This window comes from Scyliorhinus canicula, chromosome 12 (assembly GCF_902713615.1).
Source record: "Scyliorhinus canicula chromosome 12, sScyCan1.1, whole genome shotgun sequence".
Classification (NCBI taxonomy): Eukaryota; Metazoa; Chordata; class Chondrichthyes; order Carcharhiniformes; family Scyliorhinidae; genus Scyliorhinus; species Scyliorhinus canicula.
The window spans coordinates 55,250,894-55,277,296 of record NC_052157.1 but is presented as its reverse complement, the minus strand read 5'-3'; the positions used below and the strand labels follow the sequence as shown (position 1 = coordinate 55,277,296).

The 26,403-nt window shown below is 49.8% G+C and overlaps 1 protein-coding gene and 1 non-coding gene across 2 annotated transcripts in view; one reads left to right on the top strand and one right to left on the bottom strand.

The window, feature by feature from the left end:
* Window positions 1–806: 806 nt before the first annotated feature.
* The window catches only part of LOC119974250 (RNA-binding protein 42-like), a 27,320-nt gene continuing 1,723 nt past the window's right edge, over window positions 807–26,403 (bottom strand). Inside the window, exons 2-11 of the mRNA XM_038813019.1 lie at window positions 26,215–26,378; window positions 25,444–25,573; window positions 24,691–24,778; window positions 19,125–19,193; window positions 15,466–15,611; window positions 13,351–13,475; window positions 11,958–12,125; window positions 4,047–4,164; window positions 2,524–2,718; window positions 807–1,430 (exon numbers count right to left, since the gene is read on the bottom strand). Of these exons, the coding sequence (XP_038668947.1) occupies window positions 1,318–1,430; window positions 2,524–2,718; window positions 4,047–4,164; window positions 11,958–12,125; window positions 13,351–13,475; window positions 15,466–15,611; window positions 19,125–19,193; window positions 24,691–24,778; window positions 25,444–25,573; window positions 26,215–26,378 (1,316 nt within the window). The 3' untranslated portion in view covers window positions 807–1,317. The remainder of the gene's footprint in view (window positions 1,431–2,523; window positions 2,719–4,046; window positions 4,165–11,957; window positions 12,126–13,350; window positions 13,476–15,465; window positions 15,612–19,124; window positions 19,194–24,690; window positions 24,779–25,443; window positions 25,574–26,214; window positions 26,379–26,403) is intronic.
* On the top strand, window positions 9,399–9,471 carry trnar-acg. The gene has a single exon. It is a non-coding gene; the product is annotated as a tRNA-Arg (tRNA).

The following is a 26,403-nucleotide window of genomic DNA, read 5'->3' as shown; positions in this document are numbered from 1 at the left end:
ATCACCGATCAGTAACCAGGGAGATAATGATTAGGAAGTTCCTCCACACGGCCCCATTACATAACGCATGGAAGCATTAGCAGGAAACTCTGATCCTTCAACGGCACATGCTCTCAAATTTCACAGAGGGGGCCCCTCGGAACAGACTGCCAGGTCTGGTTTCATCCCAGTCAATCATACGGGTCAGCCATGATCTAAATACATGGTTCATCAGGCTCGAGGGGGACTGAATGTGCCTCCCATGTTCCTGTGTAACAGGTTCGAGGGGGACTGAATGGGTCTCCTCCTGTTCCTTTGTAACAGGTTCGAGGGGGACTGAATGGGTCTCCTCCTGTTCCTTTGTAACAGGCTTGAGGTGGCTGAATGGGGCTCCCATGTTCCTGTGTAACAGGTTCGAGGGGGACTGAATGGGTCTCCTCCTGTTCCTGGGTAACAGGCTTGAGGTGGCTGAATGGGGCTCCCATGTTCCTGTGTAACAGGCTCGAGGGGGGCTAAATGGACCTCCTCCTGCTGTGTTTATGCTGAGGACACCCAGCTGGCGATCACAGGGAGTGAATGTTCCCTATATTATCTAGCGCAGTGAGACAGAGAGGGGACGAGCCCAAGAGTGAGCGAGCACGCGGAATAGAGGGGATGGGTAAGGGAGGGAGAAAACAGAGACGGATAGAAAAGAGAGAGATTCTCCTGCATTCTTCGTCATGTTGAAGGGACAGGGAGGAAAGTCAGTCATTACATCACCTGTCAGAAAGCGACAAATGGACGCAGGCCACTGGAAGCCAAAATATCAAAAAAGATGAGACCATTAATTCACGTAAAACCATATATTGTTATTCCACAAGTGAAACTTACAAATCAAAACGAGTGTAGCTGACGGTGCGGGTGAGAGTGTGAGTGTGTGTCTGCTTGTGAGAGTGTGTGCGTGCGCGTAAGTGTATGTACAGGCAAAAGAGCACACAACACCTGGGAGGAACTTGTTTTCTCAAAACATCCCCTTCATTAGTCCAGTGGTGAGTCCCACAGCCGATCTGTACAGCGCTGCAAGCCCTCACCATTCCAAAAAAGCAAAGGAGCAAACATTTTACACAAAACGGAGAGGGAGGGAGGTAGGAAAGGGGGAGAGGAGGCAGATAGGGAGGAATGGAGAGGAAGCAGGTATGGAGGGAGGGAGAGGAGGCAGGTAGGCGAGGATGAGAGAACATCAGGTGCCATCTCCAGGCTCGAGCTCGCCCCTTGTTCCCCAGTTCCCGGCAGGTCAGGTAAAGGGAGCAGATAGGAGGAGAGGGGACATGAGGTTTCTGCGATGCCCCCCCCAGTCGCTCACCGCAGCCCCAGCTTCTTCTTCTCCTTCTGTTTCTTCCTCACCACATCCAGATTCCGGTCTCTCCACATACTCTTCCGTAATTTGATCGGCCGACTCCCCACATACTTCCCTGCGATACAGGGGGGAGACAGACGAGCATCAGCCGGCGGTTTAAACACATACTGGCACCCCTGAACCCCTCGATTAGATTCACTCCCGGGTATCCGTCATTCTATATATAACCATGCCAAACACCTGCATTAGATTCCAGTGGGTAACTCACTCCCGGGTATCTGTTATTCTATATGTAAACCACCCCGAACTCCTTGATTAGATTCTAGTCAGTAACTCACTCCAGAGTGTCTGTTATTCTATACAAAACACCCCAAACCCCTCGATGTTATAGTGACAGAGCAATCCCTATCAGTACTATACCCCAGAGTTATACTGTGACATGTGTATCCCCACCAGTACTGTACCCCAGTGTTATACAATCACAGACCTGTTCCCAACTGTACTGTACCCCATTGTTATATACCTCCAGTTATCAGTTTCTTTATAAATATACTCATCAAATGGATAGATTCCTTTCCATAACTCACTCCAGGGTATCGGTTATTCCATATATAAACCACCCCAAACTTCTCAATTAGGTTCCAGTTTGTAACTCACTCTTTGGAATCTGTTATTCTGTATATAAACCACCCCAAACCCCTTGATTAGATTCCAGTGGGTAACTCTCTCTCGGGGACCTGTTATTTCATATATAAACCATCCCGAACCCCTTGACTAAATTCCACTCTGTAACTCACTCCTGGGTATCTGTTATTATATATATAAACCACTTGGAACCCCTCGATTAGATTTCAGTCCGTAACTCACTCACGGGGATTTATTCATCTATATATAAACCACCCCGAACCTCTCGATTAGATTCCAGTCCATAACTGACACCCGGGTATCTGTTATTCTATATGTAAACCACCCTGAACCCCACTATTAGATTCCAGTCTGTAACTCACTCCTGGGTATCTGTTATTCTATATATAAACTGCCCTGAACGCCTCAATTAGATTCCAGTCTGTAACTCAATCCCAGGTATTATTTATTCTACATCGAAACCACCCGAACCCCTCTATTAAATTCCGGTTTGTAATACAATCCCAGAATAGTAAACAGCGATCCCCTGATGGATATTCACGCGTCGCGTTGCATGGACCTACCGTTCATCTCCCTCATCGCCCTGACGTAGTCATTAGGGTCCTTGAAGCTGACAAAACCATATCCCTTGGTCTTGCCTGTGCGTTTGTCCCTGATCACCTTGGCTTTGAGGAAAGACTGGTACTTGCTGAAGGCTCGGGCCAGAATGTCGTCATTTACCTCGTTCCCTAGGTCCCCACAGAAGATCCGGAAATCATCTGAAAGGCAAAGAACTGTTTAAATCTGCCGGCCCCAACGACCAACAGCACTGCAGGGGCCACTGCCGCCTGTGGCACCTTGCTGGGTGCAGACTGGTTGCTGCATTTACCTGCAGGACAGCAGTGACCACATTTCAACAGATGCTCAGCTTAGTCTGTGGAATGTATTGGGACGCCCCGGGGGGGGGGTTTGAGAAAACCAGCCATAATTGCTCGATTATGGGTCCAACATTGTGAGCGCCAGTGGGAAGGATGTTTGAAACCTTACCTCAAGTCGAGGAGTTTATTTTTAATGCAGTCGTTCCCAGGATGTGGCATTGCTGGCCAGGCCCAAGTATTTATCGCCCATCCCTAATTGCCCCTTGAGAAGATGGTGGTCAAGCCGCCTTCTTGAACCGCTGCAGCCCCGTATGGTGTAGGTACACCCACAGCGCTGTCAGGGAGGGAGTTTCAGGATTTTGACCCAGCCACAGTGAAGGAATGACGATATATTTCCAAGTCGGGGTGATGAGTAATTTGTAGGGTAACCTTCAGGTGGTGGTGTATCTGCTGCCCTCTACCTTCTAGATGGTCAAGGTCACGGGTTTGGAATGTGCTGCCTAAGGAGCCTTGGTGAGTTCCTGCAGTGCAGGATGGTACACATGGCTCTCACTGTTCGTCAGTGGTGGAGGAAGTGAATGTTTGTGGAAGGAGTGCCAATCAAGCGGGGCTGCTTTGTCCTGGATGGAGTTGAGCTTCTTGAGTGTTGTTGGAGCTGCACTCATCCAGGCAAGTGGAGAGCATTCCATCACACTCCTGACTTGTGCTGGTTCCAGTTCAGTTTCTGCTCACTGGTAACCCCCAGGATGTTGGTGACACTAAGGTGGTGGGTAATAATTGGGGAGCCCCCTACGCAGAGACAAAGAAGTCGCAGTTTAACCCTTCACCATCTGGCGACTGGGGTTCCATGATGGCTTGACCTGTCGGACATCAAAACTTAGCTTCATTTATCAGGCAAATAACTAAAACAAATACACTGATTAACAAATTGAGAGATCCCCAAAGGGGCGATGCAACTAAAAGCAAAACCTCAACAGACAATTTGCTAAAATGAAATTAAAAGCATCTTTTTTGGAGGCTTATGTCCTCCAGCCCCTGCAGTGCCCACTGGGCGCAGAAGGCCAGGGTACCCGATGACAGCAGGGACTCCTTCTCCAGGGGCACCTGGGAGCGATCCTAGTCTTTATATATCGGAACACAGTGAATCGTCAGTTAATGCACACCCCACATATAGAGAAACATCCAATTAACATGCAATTGTGAGACACATCCTGACAGGAGGGACTGACCGTGCTCCCATTCCAGCAGGCTGGGATCCTCCCAGGAAATCCCGGCAGCCGTCCGAATGCAGCGCTTTGTCCTCTCCTGCTTGCTCTTCTTTTTGTCTTCAGCAATCACCTCTCCAACCTGGAGAGATATCAGGTAATTCAGTGGCTGGATCTGAGAAGAAACTGGACAGTGATCAGGAGCAGGAACCCTGGCTGATTTCCCCTCCCTCTCTAACCCAGTGATCACAGGCAAGTGATCAGGAGGAGGAACATGGCTGATTTTCTCTCTCTCAATGCAGGGATCACTGGACAATGTTCAGGAGCAGGAACCCTGGCTGATTTCCCCTCCCTCTCTAACCCAGTGATCACAGGCAAGTGATCAGGAGGAGGAACATGGCTGATTTTCTCTCTCTCAATGCAGGGATCACTGAACAGTGTTCAGGAGCAGGAACCCTGGCTGTTTTCCCCCTCTCTCTGACCCAGGGATCACAGAACAGTGATCAGGAGGAGGAACTTGGCTGATTTCCCCTCTCTCTAAAGCAGGGCAGGGTTCACTGGACAGTGGTCAGGGACAGGAACCCTGGCTGATTTCCCTCCCTGTCGAACCCCGAGATCACGGGACAGTGATCAGGAACAGAAACCGTGGCTGATTTCCTCTCTCTCTAACCCAGGGATCAGGAGCAGGAACGTGGGCTGATTTCCCCCCCCCCCCCCCCTCTCTCTAATGCAGGGATCTATGGACAGTGATCAGGAACAGGAACAGGAACCCTGGCTGACTTCTCCTCTCTCTCTCTAACCCAGGGATCACTGAACAGTGATTAGGAGCAGGCACGCTGGCTGATTTCCCCTCTCTCTGTATTCCAAGGATCACTGAACAGTGATCAGGAGCAGGAACCCTGGCTGATTTCCCCTCTCTCTCTAACCCAGGGATCACTGGACAGTGACCAGGAGCAGGAACCCTTGGTGACTTTCCCTCTCTCTCTAACCCAGGGATCACTGGACAGTGACCAGGAGCAGGAACCTGGCTGATTTCCAACCCAGGGATCACTGGACAATGATCAGGAACAGGAACCTTAGTCAAATTTGGCCCATATAGACTGGGCAGGAAGACTAAAAGGTAGGACAGCTGATGAGCAGTGGCAGTTGTTTAAGGAGATATTCAATTCCTCACAACTAAAATATATCCCAGTGAGGAAGAAAGATGGGAAGAGGGGTAAAAACATCCATGGCTAAACAAGGAGGTCAAGGACACTATAAAGACAAAAGCTAAGTTATATCATATTGCAAAGGACAGTGGCAGACTGGAAGATTGGAAAACTTTCTAACATAAACATAGGGATACTAAAAACGTAATAAAAAAAGCTATGGTATATTACGAAAAAAGACTAGCACATAATATCAAAAAGGATTGCAAAAGCTTCTACAGGTACATAAAAGGGAAGAGAGTCACAAAGGTGAATGTTGGCCTCTTGGAAGATGAAATTGGTGAGGGTCACAGAAATGGCAAAGACGCTAAATCAATATTTTGCCTCAGTTTTCACGGTGGAAGATACCAGTACCATTCCTATGGGAACGGGCAATTCTGAGGTAATAGAAAGGTGGAACTTGGATCAATCAGCATCAATAGGGAAACGGTACTCAACAAACTCTTGGGATTGAGGGCAGACAAGTCCCCAGGGCCTAATGGCCTACATCCTAGGGTGTTAAAGGAAGTGGCTACAGAGATAGTGGATCCATTGGTTATAATATTCCAAAATTCCATGGACACGGGAAAGGTTCCAGTGGATTGGAAAAAAATGTTAACGTAACGGCCTTATTCAAAAAGGGAGGGAGGCAGAATGTGGGAAATTACAGACCAGTTAGTTTAACATCTGTTCTTGGAAAATTGTTAGAATCAATTATCAAGGATGTCATTTCAAGACATTTGGAAAGCCAAAGCGCTATCCATCAGAGTCAGCATGGTTTTATGAAGGACAAATCATGTTTGACTAATTTGCTTGAGTTCTTCGAAGATGTAAGACTTGATCCAAGCTCCCTCATGATTTTGAATGTCTCTATTCAATCTCCCCTTAACCTTCCCGGCTCAGAGGAGAACGATCCCAGCTTTTCTCAGTCTCTCCGCCTTGGGGAAGTGTAGAAGCGGATAAAACGCGGAATGGTAACTCAAGCGAGTGCCGTCCCTTCAGAAAGAGAGACTGGGGAATTAACACTGGGAATCCAGGAAATGGCAGAGATTTGGAGCAAGTGTTTTGCTCCAGTCTTCGCAGCAGAAAACACAAGTTGTAGTTGTCCATGGGATGTGGAAGTCCCTGGCTGCGCCCAGCATTTACTGCCCACCCCAACTGAAAAGGAGGTGGTGAGTTGCCTTCTTGAACCACTGCAGTCCCGTGTTGTGTAGGTACACCCCCAGCGCTGTCAGGGAGGGAGCGTATTATTAAGGTGGCAGTCGGAAGTCATTTAGAGAATGATACGATCAGACAGTCAGCATGGATCCGTAAAAGGGTAATCGTGCTCGACTAACTTATTAAGAGTCCTTTGAAGACTTGATAAAGTGGCTAAAGGGGAACCTGTGAATGCGGTTTACTTGAGATTTCCTCCGTAAGGTGTCCCACCTAAAGGTAACAACACAAAATAAGGGCTCATGGGGTGGGGGGGGGTGACGTATGAGCATGGGTGGAGGATTGGTCAGCTAACAGGAAGCAGAGTTAGGCACAAATGGGTCTTTTCGGGGTTGCTAAACTATAACCAGTGCATTGACACAAGAATCAGTGTCGAGGGCTCGACTATTCACAATTTATATCAATGACTGAGATGGGGGCTGGCAACTGAATTCTGATGATCTATAGACAGGTGTGGTGGCACGGTGGTTAGCACTGCTGCCTCACGACACTGAGGACCCAGGTTAGTGCCCAGCCCCGGGTCACTGTCCATGTGGAGTTTGCAGATTTTCCCTGTGTTTGCTTGGGTCTCACTCCCACAACCCAAAGATGTGCAGAGTAGGTGGATTGGCCAAATTAGGGTTAAGTTGCCCTGTAATTGGGGGGAAAAAAAGAATTGGGCACTTCAAATTTATTTAAAAAAAACAAAGACAGGCAGCAAAGCAGGCGCATGGAGGTTACAGGTTGGCAAAGGGACAAGGGCAGGTTAAGTAAGTGGGCAGAAAATTTGGCCGACGGGAGGGTAAAATGGGAAAAATGTGAGGTCTCCCACTTGGGCAGGAAGAATAGAAAAGCAGAATATTAGTTAAGTGCAAAGGGACTGCAGGACGCTGAGATACAGAGGGTTCTGGGTGCCCCAATGCATAGATCACAAAAAAAGTCAGCACGCAAGGACAGCTGGCAATGAGGAAGACAAATGCCATGTTGCCATTTATTGCGAGGGGAACCAAATCTAAAAATCGGGAAGTCTTGCGACAACTGTACACGGGTGGCGGGACCGCACCTCAAGTGCCTTGTACAGCTCTGGTCTCCTGACGTGAACAGGGATATGCTGGCACTGGGGGTGATTTAGAAAGATTCAGCGGGCTGGGATGAAGGGGGTTTTGTCTTATGAGGAAAGGTTGAGCAGGTTGGGCCTGTATCTGCAGGAGGTGAGCTTCGCTGGCTGGATCCAGCCTTTATTGCCCATCCCTAACTGATCTTTGAACTACATGGTCCGCTCAGTCACTTCAGGAGGGGCAGTTAGGAGCCAACTACATTGAAGTCACAGGCAGGCCAGGCTAAGTAAGCACGGCACCTTTCCAATGAAGCTCTTGTTGAAAATGAAATGAAATGAAAATTGCTTATTGTCACAAGTAGGCTTCAAATGAAGTTACTGTGAAAAGCCATCAGTCACCACATTCCGGCGCCTGTTCGGGGAGGCTGGCACGGGAATTGAACCGTGCTGCTGGCCTGCCTTGGTCTACTCTCAAAGCTAGAGATTTAGCCCTGTGCTAAACCAGCCCCATGTTTGTTTGCACTTGGGGTCTGCAAGCCTATACTTCAGAAATACCACAGAAGCAGTTCAGAGAAGGGTTCACTGGATTGATACCTGGGACGTGTGGCTTATCCAAGGAGGAAAGGTAGAAGAGACTGGGGCCGGTACCCATTGGAGTTTAGAAGAACGAGAGGTGATCTGAGGGTGGACTGTCTTCTCTCCGAGGGTAGTCAATCCATGGAATTCTCTCCCCCATCTCCCACAACCCAGAGAGCGGTGGTGGCTGTGGGTCACTGAATATATTTGAGGCCGAGTCGGACAGATCTCCGATCGACAAAGGGGTCCGAGGGTTATGTGGAGGGGGTGTACAGGAAACAAAGAAATGGCAGAGCAACTGAATAGTTACTTTGCATCAGTCTTCGTGGCAGAAGACAAGAGTGGGATGCTAGAACTCCAAGAGAATCAGGGGTCAGAGGTGAGTGCAGTGGCCATCACTAAGGAGAAGGTTCTGAGGAAACTGAAAGATCCGAAGGTGGATAAATCACCTGGACCGGATGGACTACATCCCAGGGATCTAAAAGAGATAGCTGAGGAAATTGTGGAGGCATTGGTGGTGATGTTTCAGGAATCACTGGAGGCAGGAAGGGTCTCAGAGCACTGGAAAGTGGCTAATGTAACACCGCTGTTTAAGAAGGGAGGGAGGCAGGGCAGCACGGTGGCCTAGTGGTTAGCACAACTGCCACACAGCGCTGAGGGTCCCAGGTTCGATCCCGGCTCTGGGTCACCGTCCATGTGGAGTTTGCACATTCTCCCCGTGTCAGCATGGGTTTCGCCCCCACAACCCAAAAATGTGCAGGGCAGGTGGATTGTCCACACTAAATTGCCTCTTAATTGGAAAAAATAATTGGTTAATCTAAATTTTTAAAAAAAGAAGGGAGGGAGGCAGAAGACAGGAAATTATAGGCCGGTTAGCCTGACTTCGGTCATTGGTAAGATTTTAGAGTCCATTATTAAAGCTGAAATCGCGGGAGTACTTGGAAGTGCATGGTGAAATAGGACTGAGTCAGCACGGCTTCGTCAAGGGGAGGTCGTGTCTGACAAATCTGAGAGAGTTCTTTGAGGAGGTGATTTATTTAGATTTCCAGAAGGTCTTTGACAAGGTGCCGCATAGTGGCTGTCTGGGGGAGTTAGCTCAAATGGTAGAGCTCTGCTTTGCATGTAAGAGGTAGTGGGATCGATGCCCACATTCTCCAATTTGATTCTGGAGGGGCTGGCTTAGCTCACTGGGCTAAATCGCTGGCTTTTAAAGCAGACCTAGCAGGCCAGCAGCACGGTTCGATTTCCCGTACCAGCCTCCTCGGACAGGCGCCGGAATGTTGCGACTAGGGGCTTTTCACAGAACTTCCTTGATAAGCCTACTCGTGACAATAAGCGATTTTCATTTCATTTTACTGCTGTGGGCCAGTGGCGCAATGGATAACGCGTCTGACTACGAATCAGGAGATTCCAGGTTCGAATCCTGGCTGGCTCGCAGTTCATAGTTTGGGCAGCACGGTAGCATTGTGGATAGCATAATTGCTTCACAGCTCCAGGGTCCCAGGTTTGATTCCAGCTTGGGTCACTGTCTGTGCGGAGTCTGCATATCCTCCCAGTGTGCGCATGGGTTTCCTCCGGGTACTCCGGTTTCGTCCAGTCCAAAGATGTGCAGGTTAGGTGGATTGGCCATGATAAATTGCCCTTAGTGTCCAAAATTGCCCTTAGTGTTGGGTGGGGTTATGGGGATAGGGTGGAGGTGTTGACCTTGGGTAGGGTGCTCTTTCCAAGAGCCGGTTGCAGACTCGATGGGCCGAATGGCCTCCTTCTGCACTATAAATTCTATGAATAGGAGATTTAAATAAGTTAAGAGCCCATGGTGTTAAGGGCATAGATAGAGGATTGGCTGACTGGCAGAAGGCAGAGAGTGGGGATAAAGGGGTCTTTTTCAGGATGGCAGCTGATGACAAGTGTTGTGCCTCAGGGATCTGTGCTGGGAACACAACTTTTCAGAATATCATTAATGATCTGGAAGGAGGGCCTGAAGGCACTGTTGCTAAGTTTGCAGATGATACAAAGATCTGTAGAGCGACAGGTAGTACAGTAGTCCCCCGTTATACCGCGCTCCGCAATACCGCGGTTCGCGAAATACGGCCGGGGGGGGCTTATGGACCCCAACTGTCAGCTTCATTCTCCGGATCAAAGTGAGCCGGCCGCTGAAATTGACACTGCCGGCCTGAAATTGACACTGCCGGCTGCTCCTCTCTCACTGAGATTCAGTGACTAGAGGAGCAGCTCACACAGCGTCTGGAAGTGGATAGTGCAGAGCTACAGCTGGTACCTCCATAGTGGTTGAGGTAGGGTGGGGGCGGGGGGGGGGGGGGGGGGGGGGGGGGGAGAGGGGGGAGGGGGGTGGGGGTGTGGAGAAAGGCCTGAACTGCAGGGATTTGGGACCGAGGAGAGATGCGACACCCCCTGCCACTTGTTCCCAAACCACCAAGTTGACAGCCCTGACACCTAAAACTGAATCCCAGCCTTGCCTTTGAAACTGACATGCAGCACAGGATGCAAGCGCGTGCGGCAGATAGGGTGCAGACAGCAAGACCTTGTAAGTTCCTGGTAAGTTCTTGTGGGTTGTTTTAATTAGATCCATGATGGGGGTTTTAAATTTATTTAAAAATCTATGCATGCGCTTCCCATGTGAGTCTACGGGGGTCTGACCTCTCCGGTGGCTGTCTTGGACCCCAGCACCGCATTATAAAGGGGGACTACTGTATTGAGGAAGCAAGGGGGCTGCAGAAGGACTTGGACAAGCTAGGAGAGTGGGCAAAGAAGGGGCAGATGAAATACAATGTGGAAAGTGTGAGGTTTATGCACTTTGGAAGGAGAAATGGAGGCACAGACTATTTTCTAAATGGGGAAATACGTAGGAAATCAGAAGCACAAAGGGACTTGGGAGTCCTTATTCACGATTTTCTTAAGGTTAACGTGCAGGTTCAGTCGGCAGTTAAGAAGGCAAATGCAATGTTAGCATTCATGTCAAGAGGGCTAGAATACAAGAGCAGGGATGTACTTCTGAGGTTGTATCAGGCTCTGGTCAGACCCCATTTGGAGTATTGTGAGCAGTTTGGGCCCCATACCCAAGGAAGGATGTGCTGGCCTTGGAAAGAGTCCAGAGGAGGTTCACAAGAACAATCCCTGGAATGAAGAAAGAACTTGTCGTATGAGGAACGGTTGTGGACTTTGGGTCTGTATCCATTGGAGCTCAGAAGGATAAGGACGGATCTTATCGAAACTTACAGGATACTGCGAGGCCTGGATAGAGTGGACATGGAGAGGATGTTTCCACTTGTAGGAAAAACTAGAACCAGAGGACACCATCTCAGGCTAAAGGGACGATCGTTTAAAATAGAGATGAGGAGGAATTTCTTCAGCCAGAGGGTGGTGAATCTGTGGAACTCTTTGCCGCAGAAGGCTGTGGAGGCCAATTCACTGAGTGTCTTTAAGACTGAGTAGATAGGTTCTTAATTAATAAGGGGATCAGGGGTTATGGGGAAAAGGCAGGAAATGTAGAGTTAAGAACACAATCGAATCGGCCATGATCTGACTGAATGGCGGAGCTGGCTCGAGGGGCAGGATAGCCAGCCACAACTCCTTAACCACACGTTCGGGGAGAGAGAGAGAATTTTCCTGCCTCCCTGGATCTTGCGATGAGCAGCGTGGAGTTTCGACGGGAATTATGATCTTTCAGAGCATTAACAGGGAAACTGAATATCGACACAAGAGACTGGAGGGGGCGGCGATTTGGCCCCTCCAAATCAGAAAGGAACTTCTGTTAATCGTCACTTATAACATTCCAGTGGTAAAGACGAAAAGGTCAGGGTAGTAAAACACACAAACTCAGTAGCAATTCTTGGAGTCTCGCAGAACGGAGTGAGGACAGAGATGCGAGTGGTCAACACTCAGAAGGGGTCAGTCGGATACCTCATGGCGGCCCAGCGAGGCCATAATCCAGTCGCACATTCCTTCCTCCTTTACCTCGACATGTGGGGGCTCCACCTCAGGCAGAGTGGGCCCAATCAGACTATCATCCATAGTCATCTGGTCTTTGTCCTCCAGCAAGGGTGGCAAGTGAGGCTCCGGGATTTCCACCTGCATGGGGGCAAGGAGAAAGATAAACAGGGGTCCCAAACACAGTCACACAGGAGACCGGGAGAGAGAGACACACACCCAGACCCAGTACAGGGATAGAAACGCACCCAGACCCAGTACAGGGACACAAACGCACCCAGACCCAGTACACGGATACAAACACGTGCACCCAGACCCAGTACACGGATACACACACACGTGCATCCAGACCAGTACACAGATACACACACACACATGCACCCAGACCCAGTACACGGGTACACACACACACTTACATATCCAGAACAGGGACTCGGACCTAGTACACAGACATGACCACGCGCACACACAGCGACACAAGACACGCAACACAAACACACGCAACACAAGACATACGCAACACAAGACACGAATCACAAACACACGCAACATGGGACACACCCAAAGCGAAACACACCAGACCAATACAGGGAGACACATCACACACACCCGGAGCAGTACAAGGAGATAGACCCACAGACATGCATGCACACAAACCCACAGACATGAATGCACACAGACCAGTGCATGGAGACACATCACACACCCGGAGCAGTACATGGGAGACGTACCCACACCCAGACTAGAACAGGGAGACAAAACCACAGACACACACCCAGGCCGATACAGGGAGACACAACCACAGACGCACACCCAGACCAGTACAGGGAGACACAACCACAGACGCCCCCAGACCAGTACAGCGAGACACAACTACAGACACAAACCAGAAAAGTACAGGGAGACACAACCACAGACACACACACAGACCAGTACAGGGAGACACAACCACAGACACACACACAGACAGTACATGGAGACTCACCCATACCAGAACAGGAAGACACAGACACACACCCAGACACAGTACAGTGAGACACACCGCAGACACACAGGGGCGCGCGCACACATACACATGTAAGCAGACCTGCGGGCGAGCCACACACACACACTACCCCCCCCCCCACACCCCCGGACAGATCAGTACAGCAGGGGGGCTGTTATATCTCGGGGTTTGCAATAAAGACAAATGATATGGAGTTGCCACACTCTTGGATTTGTTACAAACACGTGGAGGCATTGCTCCTACAGACTGAAAGCTGTGCATAAGCTCTCTGCTGACGTTACCACAGAACACATGGCTGTGATACATAACAGGGAAAAAGAACTACCCTCAAAAACTTACCAACAAACAGCAGCGACTCACCTCTTTAGGCTTGACCACAGGCGGCCTGTAAACAGTGGGAGCTGCCTGGATAATGGTCAGGTTCACCTTGGAACTGGCTGCATCACTGGAGGGTGTACAGGCATCAGGGGAGGCAGCTGGTTCACTGTGGGAGCAGTGGCGTTAACATGTGTTAGTACACCAAACCAGGCAATTCTGCTCAGTGGGTGTGTCTCCATCTTCTCTGTGCCGGTGTTCCTGCCCCACACAAGCCTTCCCACCTCCACTCCATCTCCCACATCACCAGATAGTTCTATTCCCTCTCCTTCATGTGTTTATCAAGCTTACCCCTGAAACGAATCAACGTGATACACCTCAGCGACAACCCGTGGGACTGTATCCCGCTTTTCCCCACTCCAAAGTGGGAGTGTATCCCGCTTTCTCCCCACTCCAAAGTGGGAGTGTATCCCGCTTTTCCCCACTGGGAGTATGTCCCGCTTTCTTCCACTCCCAAGTGGGAGCATGTCCCACTTTCTCCCACTCCTGTTGGGAACAAGTCCCATGTTCTCCCCACTCCCAAGTAGGAGCATGTCCCCCTTTCTCCCCACTCCCAAGTAGGAGCATGTCCCCTTTCTCCCACACCCAGTAGGAGTGTATCCACGTTCTCCCACTGGGAACAAGCACCCCTTTCTCCCCACACCCCAGTGGGAGCATGACCTAGTTTCCCTCCCCAGTGGGAGTGTATTCCGCTTTCTCCCCACTCCCCAGTGGAAACAAGTCCCGCTTTCTCCCACTCCCCAGTGGGCGCATGTCCCCTTTATCCCCACTCCCCAGTAGGTGCGTGTCACGCATTCTCCTCTACCCCCAGTAGGTGCGTGTCTCGCTTTCTCCCCACTCCCAAGTGGGAGCGAGTCCCACGTCCTCCGCACTTCCCAGTGTGAGTGATGCCACATTCTCCCTCCTCTCAGTGGGAGCCAATCCCACATTTCCCCACTCCGTGTCTGCCAGTCTCGCATTTTCCCCACTCCCTGTGGCAGCCAGTCTCATATTCTCCCCATTGTCCGTGGGAACAACTCCCACTAGGTGCGGGAGAAAGTTCCACATTCTTTCCACTCCCTGCGGGAGCGAGTCCCACATTCTCTCCACTCCCTGCGGGAGAAAGTTCCACATTTCCCCATTCCCTGTAGGAGCGACTCCCACATTCTCCCCATTCCCTGTAGCAGTGAATCCCACATTCCCTGTAGGAGCGACTCCCACATTCTCCCCACTCCCTGTGGGTGCGAGTCCCACATTCTCCCCACTCCCTGTAGCAGCGAGTTCCACATTCTCCCCACTCCCTGTGGGAACGAGTCCCACATTCCCCCACTCCCTGTGGGAGCGAGTCCCACATTCTCCCCACTCCCTGTGGGAGCGAGTCCCACATTCTCCCCACTCCCTGTAGCAGCGAGTCCCCATTCTCCCCATTCCCTGTAGAAGCGACTCCCACATTCTCCCCATTCCCTGTGGGTGCGAGTCCCACATTCTCCCCACTTCTGAATTCCCCATCGGATTTATTAGTGATTGTCGCATACCGATGGCCCCGGGTGCTCATCTCTCCCAACACAAGTGAAATCATCTCTTCATTGATCCTATCAAAACACTTTCAGAACACCCTCAGCCTTGATTATTCCAGAGAAATGGGCCCGGCCTATTCAGTCTTTCCTGGTCAATATAACTGCTCAGTACTAGGAATATCTCTTGCACCTTCTCAAAAACCTCAATAACTCCTCATAGTATGTATATCTGAATTGTGCACAGTGCCCCAAGTGTGGTCTAGCCAAGGGACATGGAGCTTGCGACTGTATACAGTGCTCCAAGTGTGGTCTAAACCAAGGGATATGGAGACTGGAACTGTGCACAGTGCTCAAAGTTTGTACTATTCTGCGTTTGTAAAGATTTAACATAAATGATCTATTTTACAACATTATTCCTTGAGAAGTGAACCAGGAGGTTTGCTGTCCGTTTACTGGTTGACCTGGTTCACAATTGGCTGAGATTGAGAGTTGTTACACGGACTTGGTTTTCCAGGGCTCCCGTTGCTCGGGGGCGGGGGGGAGAGAGAGAGAGAGAGAGAGAGAGAGAGAGAGAGAGAGAGAGAGAGATAGATCATACACTCACATTGGTGTACCGGACAGGATGCATCGGGCCCATCGGAGGTGGAGGGGCCATTGGATGGCCCATCATCAGCGGGGGAGGGGTCCGCATCGGAGGTCCCATCAGGGGAGGGGGTGGTGGGGGCCTCATCGGAGGAATCCTGGGACCGGCTGCAGAAGGAACAAGAAGACGTTGTCAGAGATAATATAAAAAAACACAACTTCCCTTTAAACTACTGGGATTTGGTGCGGTGAGAGAATAAGAGATACCTGGGAGTGAGTTACAGACTGGAATCTAATCGAGGAGATTGAGGTTGTTTATATATGGAATAAGAGAGGCCCGGGAGTGAGTAACAGGCTGGAATCAAATCAAGGGGTTCAGGTGGTGATATATAGAATAACAGATACCCAGCAGTGAGTTCCAGACTGGAATAGAATCAAAGGGTTCAGGTGGTTTATATAGAATAACAGATACCCGGGAGTGAGTTACAGACTGGAATATAATCAAGGTGTTCTGAATGGTTTATATGTGTAAAAATCGATACTCGGGAGAAGGTACAGACTAGAATCTAATTGAGTTGTTCAGGGTGGTTGATATATTGAATAAAAGATATCCAGGAATGAGTTACAGACTGGAATCTAATCGAGAGGTTTGAGGGGGTTTATGCATAGAATAACAGATACCCGGGAGTGCGTTACAGACAGGAATCTAATTGAGGTATTTGGAGTGGTTTATATATAGAAGAATTGATATCCGGAGTAAGTTACAAGATGGAATCTAATTGAGGGGTTTGGGGTGGTTAAGGATAGGATAACATACCCAAAAGTAACAGAATGGAATCTAATTGATGGGTTCACGGTGGTTATATATAGAATAAGAGATACCTGGGAGTGAGTTACAGACTGGAATCTAATCAAGGAGTTTGAGGTGGTTTATATATAGAATAAGAGATGCCCGGGAGTGAGTAACAGGCTGGAATCGAATCAGAGTGCAGGTGGTTTACATATAGAATAACAGATACCCAGGAGTGAGTTACAGACTGGAATCTAATCGAGGGGTTTGTATCTAGAATAATAGATACCCGGGAGTGCATTACAGACTGGAATCTAATTGAGGGGTGGTTTATACATAGAAGAATCGATATCTGGGTGTGCATTACAGACTGGAATCTAATTGAGGGGTTCGGGGTGGTTTATATATAGAAGAATCGATACCCGGGAGTGCGTTACAGATTGGAATCTAATTGAGGGGTTTGGGGTGGTTTATATATAGAATAATCGATATCTGGGTGTGCATTACAGACTGGAATCTAATTGAGGGGTTCGGGGTGGTTTATATATAGAAGAATCGATACCCGGGAGTGCGTTACAGATTGGAATCTAATTGAGGGGTTTGGGGTTTATATATAGAATAATCGATATCTGGGTGTGCATTACAGACTGGAATCTAATTGAGGGGTTCGGGGTGGTTTATATATAGAAGAATCGATATCCGGGAGTGAGTTACAGGCTGGAATCTATCCGTTTGAAGGGTATATTTAAAAAGAAACTGATAACTGGAGGTGTATAACACTGGGGTACAGTACAGTTGGGGACAGGTCTGTGATTGTATAACACTGGGGTACAGTACTGGTGGGGATACACATGTCACAGTAACTCTGGAGTTCTGTGCTGATCGGGTTTGCTCTGCCACTGTATAGCATTGAGATACAGTATTTGTAGGGATGGGCCTGTCACTGTAATGTCATGGGAATGTCACTTTAAGAAATGTTTGTCTGCTCAAGTGGCTGCAGTGATGTCAGAGTGGGGTGGAGTTGAGCTCTGGCTCTGCTTTTTTAGTTTTGCTTTGAGGAAAAGCCTGGGGTGTCTGTATTTTTAGTGGAGCTATAGCCAGCAAAAGGTGTAATTTTGATCTCTCTGCCATCTAAAGACCATCTCTAGATCATTTGGTGAATTCAGAGTGATAACTTCTCTTAGTAGAGAATTTAAACCTGATCTCTGTGACGAAAGGGTCTTTTGTCTTCTGGATGTTGTTGTGGGAATTTATTAAGGGTTATCTATAAAGTACTGTATTCTTTGGGGATTTATTGGTGTTGATAGTTGTGAAGATGTTTACTGTGGGTTTATAAAGTGTTAACTGGTTTCATAAATAAACACTGTTTTAATTTAAAAGTGCTGTAGATTTCTGTGGTATTACACCTACAGAGTAAGCCCCAGTGTGTTCCCCATAACCACAATCTATTCAAAGTTGTGGGTCAGGTGAACTCCATGATACACCTTGGGGCTCTCTAAACTCTGGCCCATAACAGTAAACATTGGGGACAGTACTGGTGGAGTCAGGTCTGTTGCTGTATAACTCTGTGACACAGTACTGGTGTGAACAGATTTGTTACTGTGTAATACTGGAGTACAGTACTGCTGCAGACAGGTCTGTCAAATATAATACTAGGATACAGTATTGGTGGGGGAGGTCTATCACTATAACATTGGGACACAAGACTGGTGGGATCAGGTCTGTCACGACATAATACTGCGATACAGTACTAGTGGGGAGTAGTCTGTCACTGTATAACCATGGAATACGTTACTGGTGGGTAGGGATCTGTCACTGTATAACACTGGGGTACAGTATTGGTGGATACAGGTCTGTCACTATATAACACTGGGGTACAGTATTGGTGGGGATGGATTTGTCACTGTAAAACACTAAGGTACAATACTGGTGGATACTGGTCTGTCACTGTACAACACTGGGGTATAGTACTGGTGGAGGGAGGTCTGTCACTGTATACACTGGGGCGCAGTACTGATGGAGACGGACCTGTCACTGTATAACACTGGGGTATAATACTAGTGGGGACAGGTCTGTCACTGTATAACACTGGGTTACAGTACTGGTGGAGGGAGGTCTGTCAATATAACACTGGGGTACAGTACTGGTGGGGAGAGGTGTGTCACTGTAAAACACTGGGTACAGTATTGTTGTATACAGGTCTGCCACTGTATAACACTGGGGCGCAGTACTGGTGGGGACGGGTCTGTCACTGTATAATACTGGGATACAGTACTGGTAGGGAGGGGTCTGTCACTGTATAATACTGGGATACAGTACTGGTGGGGACGGACCTGTCACTGTTTAACACTGGGTTACAGTACTGGTGGGAATGGACCTGTCACTGTATAACACTGGGGTACAGTACTGGTGGGAGAGGTCTGCCAGTGTATAACACTGGAGTACAGTACTGGTGGGGAGAGGTCTGCCAGTGTATAACACTGGAGTACAGTACTGGTGGGGCGAGGTCTGCCAGTGTATAACACTGGAGTACAGTACTGGTGGGGAGAGGTCTGCCAGTGTATAACACTGGGGTACAGTACTGGTGGGGAGAGGTCTGCCAGTGTATAACACTGGAGTACAGTACTGGTGGGGAGAGGTCTGCTGGTGTATGACTCTGGGGCACAGTACCGGTGGGCATGGGTCTGTCCCTGTATAACACTGGGGTACAGTACAGGTGGGGACGGTCTGTCAGTGTATAACACTGGGTTACAATACTGGGGGGACAGGTCTATTACTGTATAACACTGGGGTACAGTACTAGTGGGGCAAGGTCTGTTGCTGTATAACACTGGGGCGCAGTACTGGTGTCTAATGGTTAATGTGGTGTAATGTGGTAATGGTTTACATACCTGGTCTCTGTAATACATGAGGCACAAATACCGGTCTTATAATCGGAGCTTGTCTCGGAGGTGGCATAGCTATGCAGAGAGAGAATAACATGCATCAATAGGTGTACAGACACAACCGAGTATTCATGTTACAGTGTCCCCCTTTATAACGCGGGTGTTGGGGTCCAAGACAGCCACCCGCGTTGCATCTGAGCCGCGGATATCCACGATGGGGGTTTAAATTTATTTAAAAATCTATGCTAGCGCTTCCCCTTGTGAGTCTACGGGGGGCGGGGGGAGAGGTCAGACCCCCGTAGACTCACAATGGGAAGCGCTAGCATAGCTTTTTAAATAAATTTAAAACCCCCATCGTGGATCTAATTAAAACAGTGTCAATTTCAGCGGCCGGAGAGGGAAGCTGCTCTCTCACTGAAACAATCAGCCGGCCGCTGAAATTGACACTGCCGCTGCTCTCCCTCCAATCAGAAACATTAAAACTTAAAAGTTGGATTGGAGGGAGAGAGCAGCCGGCAGTGTCAATTTCAGCGGCCGGCTGATTGTTTCAGTGAGAGAGCAGCTTCTCTCTCCGGATCAAAGTGAGCCGGCCGCTGAAATTGACACAACTGACAGTTGGGGTCCATAAGCCCCCCGCGGTATATCGCGAACCGCGGTATTGCAGAGCGCGGTATAACGGGGACTACTGTATAAAGAAAAAATGTTCAATCCCCTGAGACAGTTGCAAAGTGGTGGACATTATAACATTTACTCTGGAGCAGGCTGCCAGGTGCCTCTCAATGGGAAACGCCCATACCCTCCTTAATCTCAGTCATGAGTTTATGGCCTAGTCCCGAGAATTCAGCAGAAAATAATATTAATATTCTTTATTGTCACAAGTAGGCTTACTTTAACACTGCAATGAAGTTACTGTGAAAAGCCCCGAGTCGCCACATTCTGGTGCCTGTTCGGGTACACGGGGAGAATTCATAATGTCCAAATTGCCTAACGCACGTTTTTCAGGTGTTCAGGGTGCCACTCCCTGTCAGAGGGTCAGTACTGAGGGAGTGCTGCACAGTCTGAGGGTCAGTACTGAGGGAGTGCTGCACTGTCAGAGGGTCAGTACAGAGGGAGTGCTGCACTGTCAGAGGGTCAGTACTGAGGGAATGCTGCACAGTCTGAGGGTCAGTATTGAGGGAGTGCTGCACTGTCAGAGGGTCACTACTGAGGGAGTGCTGCACTGTCAGAGGGTCAGTACCGAGGGAGCGCTGCACTGTCAGAGAGTCAGTACTGAGGGAATGCTGCACTGTCAGAGGGTCAATATTGAGGGAGTGCTGCACTGTCAGAGGATCAGTACCAAGGACATTTCCGTACCGGCCTCCATGACCATTCCAGCCCTGCCAGAATGTGGCGACTAGGGGCTTTTCACAGTAACTTCACGGAAGCCACCTTGTGACAATAAGTGTTATTATTATTATTACATGCTGCACTGTCAGAGGGTCAGTACTGAGGGAGTGTGCACTGTCAGAGAGTCAGTACTGAGGGAGTGCTGCACTGTCAGAGGGTCAGTATTGAGGGAGTGCTGCACTGTCAGAGGGTCAGTACCGAGGGAGCGCTGCACTGTCAGAGGGTCAGTACTGAGGGAGTGATGCACTGTCAGAGGGTTAGTACTGAGGAAGTGCTGCACAGTCAGAGGGTCAGTACTGAGGGAGTGCTGCACAGTCAGAGGGTCAGTACTGAGGGAGTGCTGCACTGTCAGAGGGTCAGTACTGAGGGAGTGCTGCACTGTCAGAGGGTCAGTACTGAGGGAGCGCTGCACTGTTGGAGGGTCAGCACCGAGGGAGCGCTGCACTGTCAGAGAATCAGTACTGAGGGAATGCTGCACTGTCAGAGGGTCAGTACTGAGGGAGTGCTGCACTGTCAGAGGATCAGTACCAAGGACATTTCCGTACCGGCTTCCATGACCATTCCAGCCCTGCCAGAATGTGGCGACTAGGGACTTTTCACAGTAACTTCACGGAAGCCACCTTGTGACAATAAATGTTTATTATTATTATTACATGCTGCACTGTCAGACGGCCAGTACTGAGGGAGTACTGCACTGTCAGGTTCCTTTCTGCCCCAGGTTGTGGATACCTTCCATTATCTGATGACCCACTGGACCATTTTATACCCCAAACTCCCTACAGTCCAAGAATGCCTGGTTAATACAAACTGCCAAAACAAAACTCGCTTTGGTATGGCAACCATAAAAATAAATCGAGGCACCTGAGAATGTGTAAGAAAAAAATTATTTACTCAAATGAGAATTTACTGGAATAATAGCGATCAGGAAAGACTGAACAGGGAGGGTTGTAGGAGCTGGAGGCGGTTACAGAGATAGGGAGGGTTGTAGGAGCTGGAGGTGGTTACAGAGATAGGGAGGCCTGTCGGAGCTGGAGGAGGTTACAGAGATGGGAGGGTTGTCGAGGCTGGAGGAGGTTACAGAGATAGGGAGGGTTGTCGGGACTGGAGGAGGTTACAGAGATAGGGAGGGTTGTCGGGGCTGGAGGTGGTTACAGAGATAGGGAGGGTTGTCGGGACTGGAGGAGGTTACAGAGACATGGAGGGTTCTCGGGACTGGAGGAGGTTACAGAGATAGGGAGGGTTGTCGGGATGGAGGTGGTTAAAGAGATAGGGAGGGTTGTCGGGACTGGAGGAGGTTACAGAGATAGGGAGGGTTGTAGGGGCTGGAGGAGGTTACAGAGATAGGGAGGGTTGTCGAGGCTGGAGGAGGTTACAGAGATAGGGAGGGCTGTAGGGGCTGGAGGTGGTTACAGAGATAGGGAGGGTTGTCGGGACTGGAGGAGGTTACAGAGACATGGAGGGTTCTCGGGACTGGAGGAGGTTACAGAGATAGGGAGGGTTGTCGGGATGGAGGTGGTTAAAGAGATAGGGAGGGTTGTCGGGACTGGAGGAGGTTACAGAGATAGGGAGGCCTGTCGGGGTTAGAGGAGGTTACAGAGATAGGGAGGGTTGTCGGGACTGGAGGAGGTTACAGAGATGTGGAAGGTTGGGGACTGGAGGAGGTTACAGAGATAGGGAGGCCTGTCGGGGCTAGAGGAGGTTACAGAGATAGGGAGGGTTGTCGGGACTCAAGGAGGTTACAGAGATAGGGAGGGTTGTTGGGACTGGAGGAGGTTACTTCATTGCCCAGAGTGGAGCAGTGGTGGCAAGAGGTTGAAGACTAAAATGTTTGTATCTGTATAGATACATATGTATGTATCGTAGTGCAAACCAGCAGGCTTGCTGCGGCGTGAGGCACGGGAAAATTCTCGAAGTTTTTAGGGTCACTTCAAATGGTGAAATTATAAAAATATTGTGGGATGAGTGTAGTCACTCACCTCACAAAAGAACCAATTAATTTTTGTTCAAGATTGACAGGATGTTTTGGCCTCGTTGGCTAGGCCCAGTTATTCCCCATCCCCAATGTGAGGGTCCTTCCTGCTTATTCCCCTTATTTTGCAGTTGCACTTTTGATCCGTGGATGATTAATGGACATAGATCTTTAACTCAAGTGATCTGTGCCTTTAATTCAAGCAGAGGATTTCAGCAGCAGGAGAGACCACTGTGCTAGTTCAAATCGGAACTGTGGACTGACCAGCAGAGATTGACTGGGACTCGGTTTGATTGATTTAGCTGGTGGCCAAGGAATTGGTCCAAAAGGCTGTGCTCTGCCCGGTAACACGGGGTGATTGGATCTGATCCCACTGGAATGTTTTCAGAGTAATCTAACTGACTCTCCCAGAAAACATCTAACTAAACCAGGGTGGCACAGTGGTTAGCACTGCTGCCTTCACAGCACTGTGACCACGTCAATACATTACCCCCAAGGGCAGCACGGTGGGGCAGTGGGTTAGCCCTGCTGCCTCACGGCGCCGAGGTTCCTGGTTCGATCCCGGCTCTGGGTCACTGTCCGTGTGGAGTTTGCACATTCTCCCCGTGTTTGCGTGGGTTCGCCCCCACAACCCAAAAATGTGCAAGCTAGGTGGATTGGCCACGCTAAATTGCCCCTTAATTGGAAAAATGAATTGGATACACTAAATTTATTAAAAAAAAACATTACCCCCATACCATGAGTTTTAATTTTGCTCACTAATCTCTTGTGTGGGACCTTGACAAAAACTTTTGAAAGTCCAGATACACAACATCCACTGGTTCACCCTGATCCACTCTACTGGTCACATCCTCAAAAAATTCCTGAAGATTTGTCAAGCATGATTTCCCTTCAGCGAATCCATGTTGACTTCGACGATGCTTTCCCCGCTTTCCAAATGCTCAGTTATTCATCCTTAATAATTAATAATCGACCCGTCAAGTCTGCACCGGCCCTCTGAAATATAAAGGCCCACCGCCCCGCCCTCATCCCACAACCCCACCTAACCTGTACGTCCCACATGCTCAGGTTCATTTTTAACACAGTCAATCCACCTACACAGGGAGATCGTGCCGACTCCACATGGACAGTCACTCGAGGCCGGAATCGAACCTGGGTCCTTGGTGCTGTGAGGCAGCAGTGCTAACCATTGTGCCGCCATGCTGCCACCATCAGCTTCCTCGGCAGTCGCATTCTCACCGCCATCCGAGTGAAAAAACTTTCTCAAATCTCCTCGGAATCTCCTACCCCTCACCCTGCTCTAAAGAAAACAATCCAAGCCTATCCAGTCTCTCCTTGTAGCTTAAATGCTCTATCCCAGGTAGCATCCTGGTGAATCTCACACCATGCCTCCCTTCTCTGAAATATTCCAATGTGAGGTTCCATGGGCCACAGCCTGACAAGAGGAATGCTGCATTTGCGATTAAAGACTGGAATTTGATTCGATGAAGCAAATCCATACAACGGAGAGAAGGGAATGCTGACGGTAGAGGCACTTTGGAATGTGAAGGTGAAGGCCTCTGGGGTGGAGGTGGAGGTGACTCGAGGGGATCCTAAGAGCACACATGGCCGGCGATTCGTCTCGCAAGCAAGCAAGGGGGATGCTCGGCTTGAGCACAAAGGGGACATGGGAATAGAACACACGGGAACCGGGAGAGCGGTTCCGACGATGAACAAAAGGGCCAACTTCAAGGCACGGATCTGGTGCCCCCCCCAATCCACACATACACTCATCACGATGAGCAGTTTGCCCTCGTCGGCGACTGTGGGACTGAGGGAGACGAGCTGGTAGCAGGTGTTGCTGGAGATGCACAACAGGGGCAAGCTGAGGCGAGGGGGAAGGGTAATAGAGACAGGACAGCAAAGTCCCGTTTCAGCCACATCGTCGACGGCCCCACAGCAGCAAAGGGCAGCTGAGGGTCTCCCGCACTACTCCAGTTCCCTCCAATCACGGGTTCCCTCGCTACCAGCCTTGCTGTTCCTCCAATCACAGCTCTGCAGCCAGTTCCCTCTCTCAGTGACTAACAGGCGAGTTGTGATACTATTTTAAACCTAGTGTAAAATGGGAGGGGGGGGGTCAAGAGAAATGGAGGGGGTGGTGGGGAAGAGGGGAGAAAGAGGGGCATGGCTCCCAATGATGGTAATGGGGAAGGGCGCGTGAGTAACTGGGTAACAAACCTGGCCCAACAAATGGCGATGGGGGCCCCAGGACTGGGGGCATCACAGTGGCTGCAGCTGCTGCACGAGCCTCGAGACTCTGCTGGATCTGCCGGTGGGAGAGAAAGGGAGAGAGAGGAAGAGGGAGAGAAAAAAAATGGTCAGAACCTGCACAGTAGATCACATACTGCTTAAAGAATGGAGAAACATGAGGGGCCTGAATGGGTCTTCTCCTGTTCCTGTGTAACAGGCTCGAGGGGCTGAATGGGCCTCCTCCAGTTCCTGTGTAACAGGTTCGAGGGGGCTGAATGGCCTTCTCCTGTTCCTGGGTAACAGGCTCGAGGGGCTGAATGGGCCTCCTCCAGTTCCTGTGTAACAGGTTCGAGGGGGCTGAATGGCCTTCTCCTGTTCCTGTGTAACAGGCTCGAGGCGGGCTGAATGGGCCTCCTCCTGTTCCTGTGTAACAGACTTGAGGGGGCTGAATGGGCCTCCTCCTGTTTCTGTATGACAGGCTCACGAGGGACTGAATGGGCCTCCTCGGGCTCATAAGGGGCTCTATTGGCCTCCTCCTGTTCCGGTGTAACAGGCTCGAGATGGGCTGAATGGGCCTCCTCCTGTTCCTGTGTAACAGGCTCGAGGTGGGCTGAATGGGCCTCCTCCTGGTGAGGTCAGTGCAAGTGGATTCCGCACTCTCCATTCCTGCTCTTGTAACATCATCCAGGTTGACACACCATCGCGTGCGTACTCACACCAGGCACACACACCGCACTTTACCTGCCGATATGTGTTGGTTCCGATAATCGGGCGAGCGACTGGCACCGGTATCAGTGCCACAGGCACAGTCTCGGCTGCTGCAGCGACGGCTGGAGTGGATACTGGAGCCCCGAGTACCTCCTGCTCGAACCTATGGACATGAAGGGCAACAATGAGACACACTCAGTGCATGCACTGTGATGATTGTAGAATTTTAGCTGGGCCCTGCCAACAGCTTCCTCTGACTGGCTGTGTTGTTTAGGCCGCACACAAGCCTATTCCTCAACATTTCGGAGAGGGACGACCCAAACTTGCAATGCTCAGCTAAGCGTCTTAGACCAGTCAATAAATTAGTGTCCGATTCCCCTGCGGAGCGCACCTCCGTATTAAAGCGACACCGCTGCATAATGACGAAAGACTTGGGGTCATAGCGTTCAGAAACCAGTGACCAGCTAATCCAATGATTTGGATTTACCCGGTGCAGCCGGGTAAATCAGACTTTTTAGGATCCCAAAAGTCGGGGCCCTGCAGGCGGTCAGGAGGATGACTTTCTTACGGTCTTCCCCCAATCCCGTTCACCTGGGAGAAATGTGCTCAGTTTATGGGTTCATTTTTCCAGGCAGCCATCAAAGGCTTCCAATTTCCCAAACAGTGGCACCCTGAACTGTCATGTGCCTATGTTCGGGGGCAGCAAATTTTCAGGCAGTTCCACAAGCGAGTCTGGAGTTTCCTTTTCCCCTCGTCTTGAGGAAGCCAGCGGTAAGAGAACAAAAGGTTCATTTAACTACTTACAATATTCTGCTCAAGGCAGCAACTCGCACCCAATACAGTTCTTGCAGCGAGAGCTAACCACACCAGGCCCTCCTTTGGGCCGGTTTTATGTTCGTTTGTAACGAGCTTGAGTTGGGCGGCCTCCCCCCCCCCCCGCGATCTGGGAAGCTCGTACTCCACGGGCCCTATGGGGAGATCAACATGGTTCCC